This window comes from Andrographis paniculata, unplaced genomic scaffold (genome assembly GCF_009805555.1).
Source record: "Andrographis paniculata isolate CXL003 unplaced genomic scaffold, ASM980555v1 Contig52END, whole genome shotgun sequence".
Taxonomy (NCBI): domain Eukaryota; kingdom Viridiplantae; phylum Streptophyta; class Magnoliopsida; order Lamiales; family Acanthaceae; genus Andrographis; species Andrographis paniculata.
Window position 1 is genome coordinate 6,205,547 of NW_026137587.1, and position 17,273 is coordinate 6,222,819.

The following is a 17,273-nucleotide window of genomic DNA, read 5'->3' on the forward strand; positions in this document are numbered from 1 at the left end:
AGAGTCTTGTCTACATATATGTTTGTTATATGTCTGTCATATTTCTCCAGAGTTGTGTGTTCGACTCCATTAAGAGTCTGTTCGTTTATAACTTTATTTAGAGTTTTGATGTTTTCGACTATATGAAATTTTTCTCTTATATAAATAATAAAAAGTAAAGTCTCATCGTATATAACCTCATGATCACGAGTTTATCCTACACTATCGCATAATCCCTTACGGGACCTTTAGATTTGTTTGTTTTGCGAAATGGTTTGATAAGATTTTTTTTTTATTATTTATTGTGAAATATAAGAAATATAAGGTTGAATGTTTACTTTGTATTTAGAATATTAAAAAATAATAAAATAATAAAAAATAAAAAAAGAAAAGAAAAAACCTTCAACAAACAGCCAACCATTTTAAAGCTTTTAAGTAAATAGGGTCCATTGACTGATCCATGAGAAATTCTAAAGCCCATTTTGAGTTTCGAGCCGTAGAAAATATTCAACAATGAAACTTTTCTTAAAAAAATGCAAAAATCCGAATACAATTTGTCCGTACGATGGGTCGAAGCTGAAGAACATCAATTAGAAGGCGGAAACCCTAGATTCTGCTGCGACTCCAAAAATCATGGAGGGTGAGAAGAAGAGGCTGGTGGCGCTAGGGTTTGAGGGATCCGCCAACAAAATCGGGGTGGGGGTGGTGACTCTCGACGGCAACATTCTGTCAAATCCGCGTCATACTTACATTACGCCGCCGGGGCATGGCTTTCTCCCCCGAGAAACCGCTCAGCACCATCTCCAGCACGTGCTTCCGCTCGTTAAGTCGGCGTTGAAGGAGGCGGGGATTACGGCGGATGAGGTTGATTGCCTCTGCTACACCAAAGGCCCCGGCATGGGTGCCCCGCTCCAGGTATCGAAAAACCGCTGCGGTTTTTAGTGTTCCATCAATTTGAGCCACGCCGTAGTTGATACTGAAATGTTACTGATGCTTGGTGGAGTTTCGGATATTGCTGTTTGTGTGAATTAGCTTGAATCGGTTGCATCAATGGCTCGTAAAATCGAACTAATTGATCAGTTATTATATACAGTAGCTATGATTCGAAATTGCTGTGTTCCTTAATGGATGTCGTTCATATTCTTTGATCTTGTGTATTTACTTAGAACTTAATGGACTCTGCTTTGTTTTAGATTTGAATTTCAACAGATTTCCATTATTCTCTGCTTTCAATCAACAGCAGCGTTACCATTTCGTTATTCTTCAGTATATGAAATGAAATATATTAGCTTAGATTAATGCCGAAACCTCCATTACAGGTGGCCGCGGTGGTTATCCGCGTGCTATCACAGCTCTGGAAAAAGCCAATTGTTGCCGTCAATCACTGTGTCGCTCATATCGAAATGGGGAGGATTGTGACGGGTGCTGATGACCCCGTGGTTTTATACGTCAGTGGGGGAAATACTCAGGTCATCGCCTATAGCGAAGGCCGTTACCGAATTTTTGGAGAAACAATAGATATCGCTGTCGGGAATTGTTTGGATCGATTTGCCAGGGTCCTTAAGCTATCCAATGATCCGAGCCCGGGCTACAACATCGAGCAGGTACACCCATAGCTAAATATAAATCTCCTTTTTTTCAGCAATTCGGGTTATTCATACAACTGTTTAAGGTTCCATTTAGATGGAAGTTTTGGAAATTTTTGGGAATAGTATACAATGCTTACGAATAGTATTAAAAGTTTTGATTTTACATAAATTACGTAAAGATTTCTCATGCCTCGGAGATGATTGTTTACCTTCCAACAGCTCGCAAAGAAAGGCGAGAAATTTATAGACCTCCCGTACGTTGTAAAAGGAATGGATGTTTCATTTAGCGGGATATTGAGCTTCATCGAGGCGACTGCCGAGGAGAAACTCAAAGATAACGAATGCACCCCAGCGGATTTATGCTACTCACTACAGGTAAACTAACTAATAAACTCTTTCTGCGCGTCCCGCCCAAAAAAAGCTAAAATGTTCCTAAAAAATCGATAGGAAACATTGTTTGCAATGCTGGTGGAGATCACGGAGCGCGCAATGGCGCACTGCGACAAGAAGGACGTCCTGATTGTCGGCGGGGTAGGCTGCAATGAGCGTCTGCAGGAGATGATGCGCGTAATGTGCTCGGAAAGGGGCGGGAAGCTCTACGCAACGGACGATCGCTACTGCATCGACAATGGCGCGATGATCGCGTACACGGGGCTCCTCGCATATGCTCACGGCATATCAACGCCGCTCGAGGAATCGACGTTTACTCAGCGGTTCAGAACCGACGAAGTATTGGCCGTGTGGCGAGGGAAGGAATCTTCGAAGCCAAACGGTAGCTGAATCTGTGGATTTCGTTCCCACTTATGTATGCTTTGTGGTTTATGGAATTTACGTATAGATTATGGTTGTGTATTTTAATTATATATATACTTATTTAAGTTTACATGTATTTTTAGATTAATATTTGATGTATTTTTTATCTTTATTATTAAAAAGGATATGTGAGCAGAGGCTAAATATACAGTGCATTAAATTTTCAGATATTATTGCAGATTGCGTATTTATTTACAGAGCTGCTGAAAGGGACGATAGCTTTATCTATAAATTTTTGTTTTATTAATTTTTATTTTTTTTGACGAAATATTTTGGTAGTCCGCTGTGAAAGGTTATTCGCGTGGTCCACACGCTCGGCAGAATCTTTGCCTTTTACATGTATGTATAGTTGTTCTTCTTCTTCAGAGTTGAAAGTATGTTGAAATTCTATCGAATTTTCTGGTGGTTTGTACCAAGTTTCTGCTAATAGAGCATCTGATTTTAGAGAGAACAGTTCTTCGAGGATTGGTGATTTGGAGATGGTGTCCAAATTGCTGCTGGCGATTGTGTTCGTCTTGGACTTGATCGCCTTTGCACTCGCTGTTGCTGCTGAGCAGCGTCGGTCTACCGTGAGTTTTATCTAACTTCTGCACTGCGTATCGTTCCTTATCCTCTTCGTTTTTCATGATGTAATTTCCAGTTGCTTTTGCGTGGATTTGATCTGAGGTTGCTACGGGTTTCTGCAATTTGATTTGATTGTTCGTATGGCTATATTTTTCCGATGTTTTGCTATTTTAACTTTGTGATAATCAACCTATAGGTTTTAGTTTACTTGATTGTCTCCTGTAATTGGAGAGCAGGATTGTTCTAGCATTTGATTTTGTGCGCAATTCTATAAATTAGACTGCTGTCATATTTTTCTTTCACCGGTTGCATTTCTGCCCTAATTTGAAGAGCTCTTCAAAGTATTAAGTACTAGTAATCTAGAGTTCCTTTCACCTGATCGATGGAATTGGGATTTGTCATTGGAATTGAAGACATGAATTATTTAAATAAATAATTTGAACACCCAAGGAAGAGGAGATAGTAATCGGTATCTTCATTGTTTACTTCTCTTCTTTTGCTTGCAAGACGATGAACATTGACGCAGAAGGTTTCTACAAATTCCTTGCATATTATAGTTTGCCACATCTAACTGGTGATACCAAAGAATTCAATTTATATCTAAATCAAAGTAGTATTTGCTTGTGTGTATCTTGATCATTGTACCCTCTGAACAAAATTAGAATCAAAGTTTGGTGCCATTCTTAATTACTAAGAGCATATCAAACTGAACTTATGTAAGATCAATTCTGCCTTCAGAATCTCATGGAAGTCCAGAGCTTAAATGACATATTTGTTGTACTAACAATGCTCCGAATTGCTTTGTCGAAAAGAATGATCCCATCCAGCGACTATTACTTCCCCGGTTTGCGAAGACCCCTAACTCTTCTATCTAAATGACTTATGCAGGCAAAAGTTCAAACTGATCCAAATAATTCCAAGTATTGCCATTACGACAAGGACATAGCCACCGGCCTCGGCGTGGGATCACTATTGCTTCTAACGGCTAGCCAAATACTGATAATGGCAGTCGCTCGGTGCTTGTGCTGTGGGAGGCCTCTCCAGCCTGGCCGTGCCCGGGTTCGTACAATAGTCTTTTTCATCACCTGCTGGTATATAAATCCCAACCCAAAATTTCACCATCTCAATAAGTCTCTGCTTACATGATGAATGAATTCATGTGTATTAATTAGCCAGCTTTACATTTCATTACTTCTAGCAACTTAAGAGGATCGAATTCGAACATTCACCATGCAGGGTCGTGTTCTTTATCGCTGAGGTATGCTTATTGGCTGGCTCGGTTCGTAACGCTTACCACACCAAGTACAGGACATACTTTTCGGATAATCCTCCGTCCTGCGAGACTCTGAGGAAGGGTGTCTTTGGGGCGGGGGCTGCATTCATTGTCTTTACGGGGATACTCTCGGGGCTATTTTACGTAAGCTATTCGAGGAGCAGCGATGGGCTCGCGCCCGGGAGTCGGGACACCGGAATTCGAATGGGATCGATATAGCTGGCTCGAAATAAGGTTTGTCTGTTCTTTACATTCATCTATACTTGTGGGTTGAAAAGGTTGCTATGAATGATCAATTTTATTGATTAGGAGATAATAAATGCATTTGTAATATTTTCGTGAGAAATTTCTCAGGTTTGGCATTTTAGTTGCTATGTGCAGTTCGTTTTATTCCATGTAAATTTTTCAGGTAATCAATGGTGGTTTTGTGGTGTCAAGAGTTGATCCTTAAATCTTGATGAATCCAATATTGTATGTTATATGTAAAGACTATTTGTAGGAGAAAATAATATTTTTTTACGAAAATTGCAAATTGTTATTAAGATATTGTTTTTCTATGATTCAATATAATAAATATTTTTGACAATGTTAAGTGATCGTTGTGTATGTAAGAAGTGATTGAGTTGGTAATTTGGTATGATATGGTACGGTCTACGGTGGCTGGTCCTACATATGCTTTCTTGATCAAGTCTATCATGTAAGGTTTTGATTTAAAATGCTCTTCTTAGGGTGCTTAATTATGTTATAAAATTATCAGTATAAAAGTTATTGAACTGAATCGTCCAAAGTAATAATCGATCAATGGCACATATTTAAAATAATATAAAAATAGTTAATTAAATGATCTCTCAAATGGAAACAGACTAACAAACTCTGGTGTTCAAAGAAGGCGGTACTAATAAACGTACATATCCATAAAGAGAATCTTCCAAATATATATATATATACATACCTACATGTCTGTACATGTATGTATATAATTTTATATAATATACACATCAAATGGGCACCCCCACCCCACCCCAGCTTGTCAAGAGACCCCATCCAATCCATTGATCTTTCAATAATAATTTTAATAATGTTCTCCAGAAATGTATATAAAAATCACATATGAGGTAGCTGCTAACTCAAACAAGCAGCACCACAAATTACACATTCTGTTTTGTCCCAATATCTTCTGATTCTGACAACCACGCCTACTTTCAATTTCCACATTATACATATACATATATAGGCTATACAAGTACTAGCTAGTCCTGATTAGTATACGTATACGTATGTATGTATAGGGTGAATGGATTTTGATTTATTATTATTATTATTATTATTATATATATATCACATTTTATATAGTATATATATGCACGCATTTTAATAAAAACAACTGGACTCCAGCGGACTGCTGTTATAGCTATAATTTATAGTACAATTTATTAATAATGCTTTGATCATGCTTCATTGGCTTCTATTGTATAGTTTTGTATTAACTGCATTATATATGTATATATATACATATATGAATTAGGAAACAAAAAAGTATTAACAGAATGCATGTCGAATATGATCCAGAAATACTAGAATTTGAAAACTATATATGGTATTCAAATAGCTAGTGTACAATATTTTATATTAAATTACACAACTGAACCATGCCCTTAACCAACAATCTTAACTACTATTAATCAACCTATGCATACAAATCCTTAAAATCAAAATTTTAAATTTTAAAAACAACAAATTAAATTAATTAATTAAAACTCGATCAGGCTAGGATGCTTCTTAGCTAGGGTTTTGTCTCGGCGTAGACATCGTCCCAAACAACGTCGGATGATCCCACGAACACGTCGCCGATCCCTTTCCAATAATTCCAATCCCAATTCCAGAAATAATTATTCGACAAATAATCCACATCGTTATTCATATTCAAGTTCGGAGTTAGATTCGGAATCGGAACTGGAATTGCGCCGCCATTGCCGGATACATAAGAAGAATCGAACAAACTAATCCCAGAATACTGATCATTAATGAGATCATTAATGACTATAGGATTGGGAGTCGGATTTTGATCCAACAAAGGCGGCTTAACGTCATGCAACGATGTCGTATCAGCTAAATCGGAGCCGCCAATCATCGGCGTGTTAATTATTTCCTCGTCGAAAGGTAATAATCCGGCGCGACCCTGGCGGCGCGGCGGCTGGGCACTATCGGCCGCCGGAAAATTGGTCCGGAGGCGTTTGGTGGTTTTCCGGCCGCCGCCGACGGGGACGTTCCGGAGAGTGCCGCCTTTGGTCCAATGCCTCTTGCAGGATTTGCAGAAGTGTCGGGGCTGAGACTTGTTGTAGTTGTTGTAATAACAGAACTTGGTGTTGTCGGAACCGCACCTCGGACACTTGAGGGATTCCGGCGACTTCCGTGGCGGCGGTTGTGGCGGCTCCGGCGATGAATGGTCGCCGGAAGGTTCTGTGGCCTTCAACCCCATGGATTTGTGTGTGTAATTAATATGATGAATTGTTGGGGATTTAAATTAGAAGGAAAATTAATTGTATATCAAAAGATGAGATTGTGTGTTGTGTCTGTGCCTGTGTATCTATCGTTCTATTATATATCTGTTTTGGGTGTCACCATCTCTCTGTCTATATGGATATACACATACATGTATATGCATATGTATATATATATATATATTTTATGTTCTTGAAAAAAAGTAAAAAAATAAATAAAAATAAAAATAAAGGAAGAAGAGTCAGTTTAAGTTTTAAAGCACATCCTTTTTTATATATATATACACATAAAAAAAAAATGTAATTTATTAATATTAAAAAAAAAATCACATCCTATTTATTTGTAATTTTTACTATATATTATTCATTTGTTTTTATTTAAAATGTAATTAAGATATCATACCATAAATTTGTAAGTTTAAGTAGTGTTTGGTTCCAATAGTTAGTGCAATATATAGTTATTAAATCTTACTATCTTTATTTTATTTATACTACATCCCTCCCCTTTAAAATTTATAATTTGATAATAAATATTTTAAATTTGAACGACTAAAAATTATAAATTTTTATAAACTTTAGAGCACATATATGTTACTAAATCCATTCACTACATTCTAGAAGCTTATAATAATAATTAAAAAAAAAAAATGTTTGAATAGGGTGGAAGGCATTTCACACTTTCAATTAATATGGTATTTTAATAAACATTAAAAAGTCCAATCACAATTACGATTTTTTTTCATAATTCTAGTTTGAATTAAAAAAAAAAAAAAAAAAAATCAAAGCATTTGAATGTTTGGAATAGTTTAGGCAAATCTACATCTAATATATTTATTTTTAGTTCAAAATGTTACCACTTTCAATACAACTTGACCATTAAAATATTTCTAAAATATAATTAAACAAAGTACAAAATACTATTCAAAAATAAAAACCTTTTGGGTTTGTTTAGGTCGGATTTTTGGAGGTTTTTGAAAATTTGGAAGTTAAGAAAAAAAAAAAGTAAAAAATTAGTATTTAATTTGATGTTTTGTAAGAAAAAATATATATATTTGATGTAATATTTTTAAAAAAATAAATAATGATAAATGAGTAAAAATTTGTTGCTTAAACAAAGCTTTTAACTTCCAAACCAAAGATTAAATACATTCAATAATAGATTTGCACTAAGACAACTATATGCATATATATATATATATATATATAACACTCATTTCCTTCTTACTAGAATAAGATGAAATTAAAAAATAAAATAAAATAACAACCTATATATACATATAATTTTTGCTATTTGTAAAAACATTGTGGTGGGGTTAAGGTGAGGGTGAGGGTATTAATTTATATATGGTATCAAATAAGATCATCATTACACCAAATGCACGCATGCATCACTAATTAATATATATATATATATATATATATGTTTTATTTACATAACTAACACTTTGTGTTAACAAAATCTAATTAAACATCATCCAGCAAATTTAGATATTTTTTTCAAGGTTTGTATTTGTGCTCGAGAATAGCAAAATTTTGAATTAATATAATATAATATAAATATTTGATTTGATTTGATATTTTAAATGAAAATAATAATAATAATTTTTTTGAATATATTAAATAAAATTTTAAAAATACTTGATGTCATAGTTCTGAAAGAATTTTTTATTTTATTTAAACAGTGTTGGATCAAATAAATTGAGTTCTGTTTAGATTGAAAAATTTCTATAAAAATTTTGAAATTCTTTTAAAAAATAATAATAAATTATAGTACTTAGTTTAATATTTCATGACTAAATACTTATTTTTTAGAAAAAAGAAAATATTTTTGATAAATATTGTCGATATTTTTTACAATGTCAATATAAATAATATTTTAATACGATAATTTGTGAAAAAAAAATTATTATATTTTAAATTATAATAATATATTAGTTTCGATTTAAAATCATAAAAGAACAAACCCTCATTTTTGTTTATTTTCAGAAATTTTACAAAACTCTAAAAGTTAACGAAATTGCTGTCTAAATAAAGAAAAATATTTGGCATATTACTTTTTTAAATAATATTGTAAATTAATAGTATTAAAAATAATAATAATAATTTTTTGATCGAAGCTAAAATTGATTAAATTGGGTATCTATTCATGAAAAGTATGTGTAGGGTAGGCAGGCAGTAGGGGAACATTAGAGTTGGCACTATAGTCACAAAAACTATGATCATCACCCCCAATTATTTTCATTTATTCTCTATTCCTCCTAAAATTAAATTTAATTAAAACTCATTTTTTTATATTTCTATTTCATTGTCACTTTTAATTATTCTGATTTTGATTTTGATGTGATTGATTGGTTGCTTCAATTTTCATTACACACTAACAAAAATAAACTAATTGTCAGTCACTCACCAACACTATTTCAGACCAACCAACGGATGCAATTAAAGTTGACACACAATTCCAACCTTATTTATTATTAACTCTTTGAAAAATAAATGAATAATTTTTAGACACACAAGGATAGATTAATAATGAAAAATAAAATTCAATATCTCGTTACAAACATTATAGTAATATTATACTCCCTCCGTACAATTTCTATTGTTCTAAAGTATATTTACACGGTTTTTTTAGGTGATTGTCTTTTTGTTATGAATTAACAAATTTGCCCTTAATTGTATGGTAGATATGAAAAAGTAATAAATGAATGAAGGGTAAAAATGTAAAATTTGTGTTTAAAAAAAAAATAAGACAATAGTTATTAAATGTTTCAAATAGAAAAGTAGAATATTAATTTGTGGACGGAGGGAATAGTATTTACCATTTTATTTAAATATTGCCCTTTTTGAATCTGGAATTTTTTTGGGTAGGAGTCCAGTTTGGTATGCTTAGTTTAAATTAAACTACAATGATTTCTGTTCCCACACACATACATATATACACCTATGTAATTATAATAGTTAATTAAATTATGATGCGACCACGTGAAATCACAATTTTATTATATTTTATTTATGTTTATTATTATTATAAAAAATAAACTAGAAGCATGATGGATCTCTGTCTATTAAGATTTAGATTTTGATCTAAATAATCTAAATATTCCCTACCTCCGTCCAATTACAAAGTATACGAATTTTTATTTTAGGACGTCAAATTACAAAATAATCATTTTATTAAATACCCCACTTTTTTCCACAAATAACCTTACTTTATATCACATCATTACTTTTATACTAAAAGGCAGGGGCAAAAATGTCATTTCACTACTTTTACCTAACCACGCCAAAAGTAAATATATACTTTATCCGTGAACGGAGGAAGTACAATATATTGTCAAATAAAATAATATAGTATTTTTATTTTTTAAAAAAAAGTAAAAGTTACAATAAATAAATATAATGTAAAAAAATTCAAATATAAAAATACATGCACCGCGATTATCTAGGTTTGATTTATATAATGATTTTTTTGAAACTTTTAAAATTATTATTTAATATATATATATTAAAGAAAATATTATATCAAATAATTTACAAAAAAATAACTTCAAATTAAATGAAAGTATGAAAAATTTTAGGTTTGTTTCTTTGTGATTCCAAATTGATTAGAAATAAAATTTTGATTTGAATTTTTATTTAAATAATGAATTTATTTGTAATTTTATTTTCGACGTGATTTTCAATATATATTTTATTCTCTACAAAAATTAATATTTAACATAAAATATTATTTTTTATATTAACAATATATTTTTCTATACTTTATATTAATTTAAAAATAAAGAAAAAAATCTTCAAATAAAAATACTTTAAAAAAATCCAATATTTTGATTAATTTGGATTGTAGAATGTAGAGAGTGGATAAAGGGAGACAGGCGCCTGGGATCGCGGACGCAAGATACAGCGGCTTCGATCCGCCCAACAATATAATGCCACAACAAGCACACACACATTGCCTCCTACCTGTACTTTCACTATGTAATAATACTAGTAATAATAATAATAATAATAATATTATTATTATTATTATTATTATTATTATTATTATTATACTCTCTTTTTACAAAATTTATTGTTATCATTAAATAATAATTATATTTTAAATTTGATAATTACTTATATTATATAATATTTTTTATTAATATATTTTTAAATTATTTATTAATTATATAGTATTTGTTTAGATTCTAGTATTTATAAGAAACTGAACAAATAAAGCGTGATCCAAAAAAAAGTATTGTATAATGAACAGATATGGATATATATATACATATAGATAGATATATATAATACAAAATACGTGTTTAATGTGATTTTTATTTATATATAAATATATATATATTTTCTTTCAAATTTTGCATAGTACATGTAAAATTTGAAAATATTGTATTAAAGAAACACATCAGTAAGTTTTGATCATTTGATAATTGTTTTATTATCGTGAACGGATTAATATTGGCTAAGAAAAAAAAATTGAAAATAAAAACAAATAAAGAACTACGTATGCATTATGCCATTATCCATACTACTACAAACAGGCATGGCTTTTGTCTGTATCACATGTCCATTTGTGTGTGCGGCTACAGATACACATACCAACATGGGCTGGGCCTTACATCACGTGCAATAAATCAATGGCCTTTATTTATTCTTCAGTTGGTCCATTTTTTATTTATTTTAAATTTGAAATGATTTAAAATGTTTCTACTTTTTTTTTTAACCTCTCTAAAATTAATTTATAAAAATATACTCAAACAAAAAATTAAAATAATAATAATTTTTTGTTTTAATTAAAATCATATTACCTAAACAATCGTGCCAAAAATAAATCAAACAAAAATAATGAGACAGATGTAGTAAAATTTATAAAATGCAATTAGCCATCCATTTTAATTAATTACTTGTGTGTATTTAGGTAATGTATGAATCAAAACCGAGCTAATTAGGCTCTTTTGCTTTGAGATTTTTTTATTTTTTATTTTTTATTTTCTCATTTAAAACATTTAGGGCTGGTTGGTTTAAAGACTTTTCTAGGATTTATTGTATTTAGATTTGGAATCATATCATGTGTTTGGTTCAAGGATTTTGATTTTTGATATTTTAAATGACGTAATTATACTTCAACGAATTTTATTTATTGTGATAAATTAAACTTTACATCTATTTTTTTTCCATAAACTTTGTTTTTTACTAAATTTAGTGTATTCTAATAAAAAAAAATTTAATACGATTTTCGATTAATAATAAAAGATATAATATATATTCATACAAAATATATATTGTAATATATAATCGATACACTAAAAAATACGACAATTTAATTATTTTTTTATACTATCGACATTCTTTCTCATATTTAATATAAAAAAAATAATTTAAACTAAAAATACAAAATTAATACACCATTAAAATAAATTTAAATTATTAATTGATATTTAAAATTATTAATTTATTTAAATTATTTAGTAAAAGAATTAAATATATATAATATTTTTATAAATAAATATTCATTGCATCCATAACAAAATATCCATTTTTCTATTTTAATCCGTCCCATAACAAAATATTCATTTCTTTTTTTTTAGTAACTATACTATCTACCTAACATTATAAATATCCTTACAACTTACAATATATTACACAAATGTCATTACTTTTATATCACACATACTAATAAGGTTATTTTAGTCATTTTTACTTTATTTCTACTATATCCCAATATTTTATAAAATCAATAAAATATAATTTAAATGTAAATATATATATTTATATACATTTAATATTAAAAAGAAAAAGAAATATAATTTTTTTATATGAGGGTATAATAGTAAAATGAAAAATATAATGACATGATATTTTAAAGTAACAGGGGGTACACTCTTATTGAAAAATTCTGCATTTGCAGGATTTTAAAATCCATACACTTAAAATTTCATTATCAATTTTATAACAAATATGGATTCATTAGCATTTTAAAATCCAAATTCCATGGAATCCCACAAAATCCACGAACCAAACAGCCCCTTATTGTAATTTTTTTTATTTATTACTCCATCCGTCCCATGTAATATGGGTGTATTCTACATGGGAATTTAGGTAAAATATAATTAGTAAGTAATTAAGAAGTGTATTAGTAAAAATAATTATTATTTAGTAAAAATAATTATAAATTAAGATTAAGATAAGTAAATAGTTTAATTAAAATTAAAAAAATTTAAAATTTAAAATGCAATTAAAGTGCATAATTATATTTCTAAAAATAGAAAGGACAAGTTATGTGAGACAGACATATTTAGGTGGGACATATCAAATACCGTACATATAACATTATAACTAATTATTTAAGCATAAAAAATTAAAAATTAATAAAGGCTTTATATTCAACATATTTGATACTTATAAATTATCTTTTTCTTTTTTTCTTTTAGCTTTCAACGTATTACATAACTATGTCTCATACAAAAAAATAAATATTTAAATATAAATTAATATTTTAACAATAAGTCGTAAAGTTATAATATTATGAAATTAGTAAATCGTCTGCATATAAAGAGTATACTCAATAATATATGTAATTGAATTGTATTCAATAAGCAGAGAATTCATGTAGGGACATGTCAGATGAATCGATTTGGTATATATTGGCAAAATGACTGAGACAAAAGAAACATTAGGGTGTGTTTGTTTGAGGGTTTGGATTTTGAGTTGGGATTTGAATAGTAAAAATTTTGAATTTGAATAGTTGTATGATATAAATAGGTGTTGATGTGATGTTTTGAATGTAAAATTGATTTTTAGTATAATATAAAAAAAAAAAAAAATAGGTGTTTGATTTGATATTTTTGGGGGAAAAAATTGAATGAATAGTAGAAATCTAATTAAATCCCCCAAACAAACTAGTGAATTGAGTAAAAGATATTTCAACAAATAAACATTAATATAGTGAAATAAGTACTTGTAATTTTTATTTACTTAATTTAATTTTAATTTTTTATTTAAATAATAATTTAAATACGATGTTTTATAAAAATTAAATAGTCAAATTATTAAATATATATAATAAATAGACTCTTAATTTTTAATTATTTGTTTTTCTCTATGAATAAAAAAAATACTATATTATTTTTTAATTTTTAACTTTCAATTCTATACTTCAACCAAACAAGTGTAACATAACTATTTCTATTTTTTTCTTTATCTTCATCTCATCGTGCCTAATATAATTTTCATGTAAAAATAAAAAAATATAAATTTAACAAATGTACTATATTCATTTAACTAAACAATATACTCATTTTTTTTTAATGATTTATAAATTTAGGATTTCTTTTTAAAATTATTATAATATTTTTTTATTTTTTATTTTTTTATGACGTGGGAATTCGCAGCCGTTATCCGAAAGTGAAACCCCCGATCAAACCTAATACACTGTAAATCAAACCCGACGGAAAAATCAACTAAATTATTATAATAATTATATTTAGATAAGGTTGTAAGGTCGGAGTAGTACATCATGATGCAGTGTCTTAACTCGTTCCTCCCATAGAAAAGAGACAAAAAGGTATAAAAATAATTATGATATATTAGGGGGCGACAGCGAAAGAGATTAAACTTTAAAGCGCAGCACATGGATCACACGATACAATTATTCATACAGAGAAGTGATGTCCTTCTCCCCTCCTCGCCTCATAAATCTCAATCAACCCACCCACCCACGTCCCAAGATATTATTATTATTATAAAAATTTGTCACATTTTGGACATTTGTATTTACGAGTTAAATAATTAGCAATGAGATTACAAGTGGGAGTTACAAAATAAATTTATATACAACATTAAATAATGTACAAATAACTGCCTAGAAGCATTGAACTTAACCTAATATATCCCAACAATAGATATAAATATCAATTTACTCTCTTTTAAATGAATGCTATGAATATTGTCCAAATATTGAACTTTTTAATTGTAACACGTTTTATATTAATATTATATATAATTATACAAAACATATAATATATATACTTTATTCATTCAAAAACATTAATAATTAAATACAAAATATTATTTTTTATATTATCGATAGATTTTTATATTTAAATAAAAAAGAAAATCTCAAATTCAAAATACAAAATACAAAATAAACACACCCAAAATTCCAAAACATTGAGTATAATAGTATTTATTTTTAAAAAATATTTAAAATTTATAAAATTCTAATCTAATAGCAGGTAAATTCTTACATAGTTAACAACACAAGACTCTCGTGCCCTAACCGAGTCTAGGTATCAACCACGCATGACTAAACTAAGCTCCAAGGAGCACAACCGTTCATGCATCTGGACTGAGATCCCGGGTGCCCCCAACAACCACACACCACCTCCCACATACAATAAATGCAATATACACACTACTCCTGCAACAATTCCAAAATTTTGAAACACTGTAAATAAGGATCTTGTAGTAATTGTAGACTTTATAAAAGAATTTTAACCATACAGAGAACAGAACACGACAATTCTAGCATTCAAGAACCTTTTTTTCTTGCATGCTCCTTTATGCCCTAATCTCTAACACACCTATGTACGTAACATGTAATGAAAAATATTTTCTTTCCCTAAACTACATATGCAATTAATAACATACAAATTTTTAGACGAAATGATCAATCTCTTTGCAATGAGACATTGCAAACCTTAAAAATTCATCGTCGAATTCAAATAATTATACCCGAAACCCGACATCAAGTGCTCCAAAATGCTCCCTTTCTCGACGACCATCCCCCGGCTATGCTTATTCCACAAATGAACAGCGAAACACCGGCTCCGAAGCTGATCGAGTTTTGCTGCTACCCATTTCGACTCCGTCGAATTCCTCGGCCCCTCGAACAGGGCCTTAATCCTACTCCAATCCACCGGATAAAATGCCGGCGGCGGCAAAACCTCGAATTCGTACCCGGGCCTCCCGGAAATCCTCGCGACGACTCGGGACACCAAATACGGCCCATTATGGCCCCATTTATTGCCGTCGAATGTAAGGGCAAATTCCTGAATGAATTTGTACAGCAATGGATGCCCTCGATCGAACACCATTACTGCATTGTTCAATCTGCTCCAATTCCCTGTAATAGAATCGACTGTCTGAGCTCCAATGGCGTTCTTCAGACCGTTAAAGCTCCTCAGAATGATTACGTCTGTGTCTAAATAAGTCCCCCCGAATCTGTACAGCAAGCCCAGTCTTAGCAAGTTGGATAGATTCTGTCCCAATGGTACAACCCCGGAATGCAGGCTCCCGCTCTTTAGCTGGTTGTACCATGCCTCTGCAGGGGTTTTCTTGAACAGGAAATTGAAGTCAGGAGAAATTGCTGAAACTTTCAAACCCTTGGCTAAAAAGGGCTTCAAAACCTTCGTCCCGTTTTTGGAATCGAGTGAATCTGAGGCGATGATCAAGCAGCCATTTGGGTGTGCTGTGAATAGAGTGTGCAGAACGAAGATTTCCCGACCTCCAAATGTCTCCAATGGCGAAATCCATGTCATGAAGAATTGATTCTTACAATCGGCGTCGAAGAAATCCGTCACTCGATCTTCAAATCTTCTCAATTTCTTCTTAGTCTGTCTAGCAGTTCGATTTGGGGAAATTGCTAGGTTTCGATTTTGGCTCAAAAGGGGGATTCGGGTGTTCAATTGAGGTACGGAGAAGACCTTCCTCGACGACTTTCCGGCGACATTCTCCTCCGGAGTTGTGACTTTTTCCGGCGGGTCTGTGGCGGCGGGGATGGGGACGGTTGTGTAGAAGACAGAGCTGCTGTTGTAAGCCAAGAGAAAGATGGAGATAAGAGAAATTGTAGCGTAGATTTCTCTGCAGCTGAAAATGGCGTCTGGAGATTTCATAACTTGTTCACTTCCTAGATTTTTTTCATTTTCATTGCAGGGATCGAATTGATGAAAAAATTGGGGGGAAATTTTGGAGGGTTTTGGGAGCAGTGAGAGAAGTTCTTGTTTGGGTTTTGTTTTTCTGGTGATGAATGATTGAGTCTCGAAATTTGTGCCTGATTGGTACTGTTTTTGGATGATATTTTGGAAATGGCTGACAGTTGGGTTTTGGGGTTTCTGAATGGGAAACTTTTAAACTGTAATTTGAGATAGTGAGTGAGTCAGTTCAGTCGGGGAGGGAGGGTGAAAGAGGTGATGGTTCTTCGAAGCTCCGGGAGTCCGACGCCGGAAATGGAACGCTATGGTAGTAGACTTGTATGGATTTGTATGTATCGGGTGTTGAGATCCCGGGAGTTGCTGGTAACTGATTATTGCTTCTCGGATTCTACTGTTTCTAAATTGCACTGGTTTCTACTGTTATATGATACGAGCTACTTCTTTTGCAATGTTTTTATTATTTATATAAGATGGAATATTAAATAAATAGATATATATATTTATCTTAAAAATATTGAATAAAAAGGCAGACCATAAGAATATGAACAATTACTATTAATATTTTGCAAATAAGAGATGTACTTCTTTTAGCATATGATACAAAAAACACCCTATCATAAATGCT

The 17,273-nt window shown here is 31.0% G+C and overlaps 4 protein-coding genes across 5 annotated transcripts; 2 read left to right on the plus strand and 2 right to left on the minus strand.

Annotated features, from left to right (window-relative positions):
- Positions 1 to 504: 504 nt before the first annotated feature.
- On the plus strand, positions 505 to 2,547 carry LOC127254640 (uncharacterized). Its single transcript, XM_051279857.1, has 4 exons — positions 505 to 894; positions 1,299 to 1,583; positions 1,788 to 1,943; positions 2,016 to 2,547. Exons 1-4 carry the CDS (start codon positions 613 to 615, stop codon positions 2,346 to 2,348), a joined length of 1,056 nt encoding a protein of 351 aa, XP_051135814.1. The 5' UTR covers positions 505 to 612; the 3' UTR covers positions 2,349 to 2,547.
- Positions 2,548 to 2,676: 129 nt separating this feature from the next.
- On the plus strand, positions 2,677 to 4,743 carry LOC127254641 (uncharacterized). Of its 2 annotated transcripts, XM_051279859.1 has the most exons (4): positions 2,677 to 2,950; positions 3,834 to 4,036; positions 4,182 to 4,452; positions 4,628 to 4,743. In XM_051279859.1, the coding sequence occupies exons 1-3, from the start codon at positions 2,861 to 2,863 to the stop codon at positions 4,435 to 4,437; spliced, it is 549 nt and encodes a 182-aa protein (XP_051135816.1). In that variant the 5' UTR covers positions 2,677 to 2,860; the 3' UTR covers positions 4,438 to 4,452; positions 4,628 to 4,743. The 2 variants fall into 2 exon arrangements, with proteins under 2 accessions (XP_051135816.1, XP_051135815.1); XM_051279858.1 differs by having other exon boundaries at positions 2,678 to 2,950; positions 4,182 to 4,743.
- Positions 4,744 to 5,782: 1,039 nt separating this feature from the next.
- On the minus strand, positions 5,783 to 6,849 carry LOC127254702 (dof zinc finger protein DOF1.1-like). Its single transcript, XM_051279952.1, has one exon. It carries the CDS (start codon positions 6,695 to 6,697, stop codon positions 6,002 to 6,004), a length of 696 nt encoding a protein of 231 aa, XP_051135909.1. The 5' UTR covers positions 6,698 to 6,849; the 3' UTR covers positions 5,783 to 6,001.
- Positions 6,850 to 15,177: 8,328 nt separating this feature from the next.
- On the minus strand, positions 15,178 to 16,833 carry LOC127253968 (uncharacterized protein At4g19900-like). The gene has a single exon (XM_051278790.1). The coding sequence runs from the start codon at positions 16,607 to 16,609 to the stop codon at positions 15,416 to 15,418; it is 1,194 nt and encodes a 397-aa protein (XP_051134747.1). The 5' UTR covers positions 16,610 to 16,833; the 3' UTR covers positions 15,178 to 15,415.
- Between the last annotated feature and the right edge of the window lie 440 nt (positions 16,834 to 17,273).

Coding starts and splice junctions, on each gene's coding strand:
- LOC127254640 (XM_051279857.1), top strand. CDS start 613: ATGGAGGGTGAGAAGAAGAGGCTGGTGGCGCTAGGGTTTGAGGGATCC. Junction 895..1,298: donor GCATGGGTGCCCCGCTCCAG/GTATCGAAAAAC, acceptor CCTCCATTACAG/GTGGCCGCGGTGGTTATCCG. Junction 1,584..1,787: donor CGGGCTACAACATCGAGCAG/GTACACCCATAG, acceptor ACCTTCCAACAG/CTCGCAAAGAAAGGCGAGAA.
- LOC127254641 (XM_051279859.1), top strand. CDS start 2,861: ATGGTGTCCAAATTGCTGCTGGCGATTGTGTTCGTCTTGGACTTGATC. Junction 2,951..3,833: donor CTGAGCAGCGTCGGTCTACC/GTGAGTTTTATC, acceptor TGACTTATGCAG/GCAAAAGTTCAAACTGATCC. Junction 4,037..4,181: donor GTCTTTTTCATCACCTGCTG/GTATATAAATCC, acceptor TTCACCATGCAG/GGTCGTGTTCTTTATCGCTG.
- LOC127254702 (XM_051279952.1), bottom strand. CDS start 6,697: ATGGGGTTGAAGGCCACAGAACCTTCCGGCGACCATTCATCGCCGGAG.
- LOC127253968 (XM_051278790.1), bottom strand. CDS start 16,609: ATGAAATCTCCAGACGCCATTTTCAGCTGCAGAGAAATCTACGCTACA.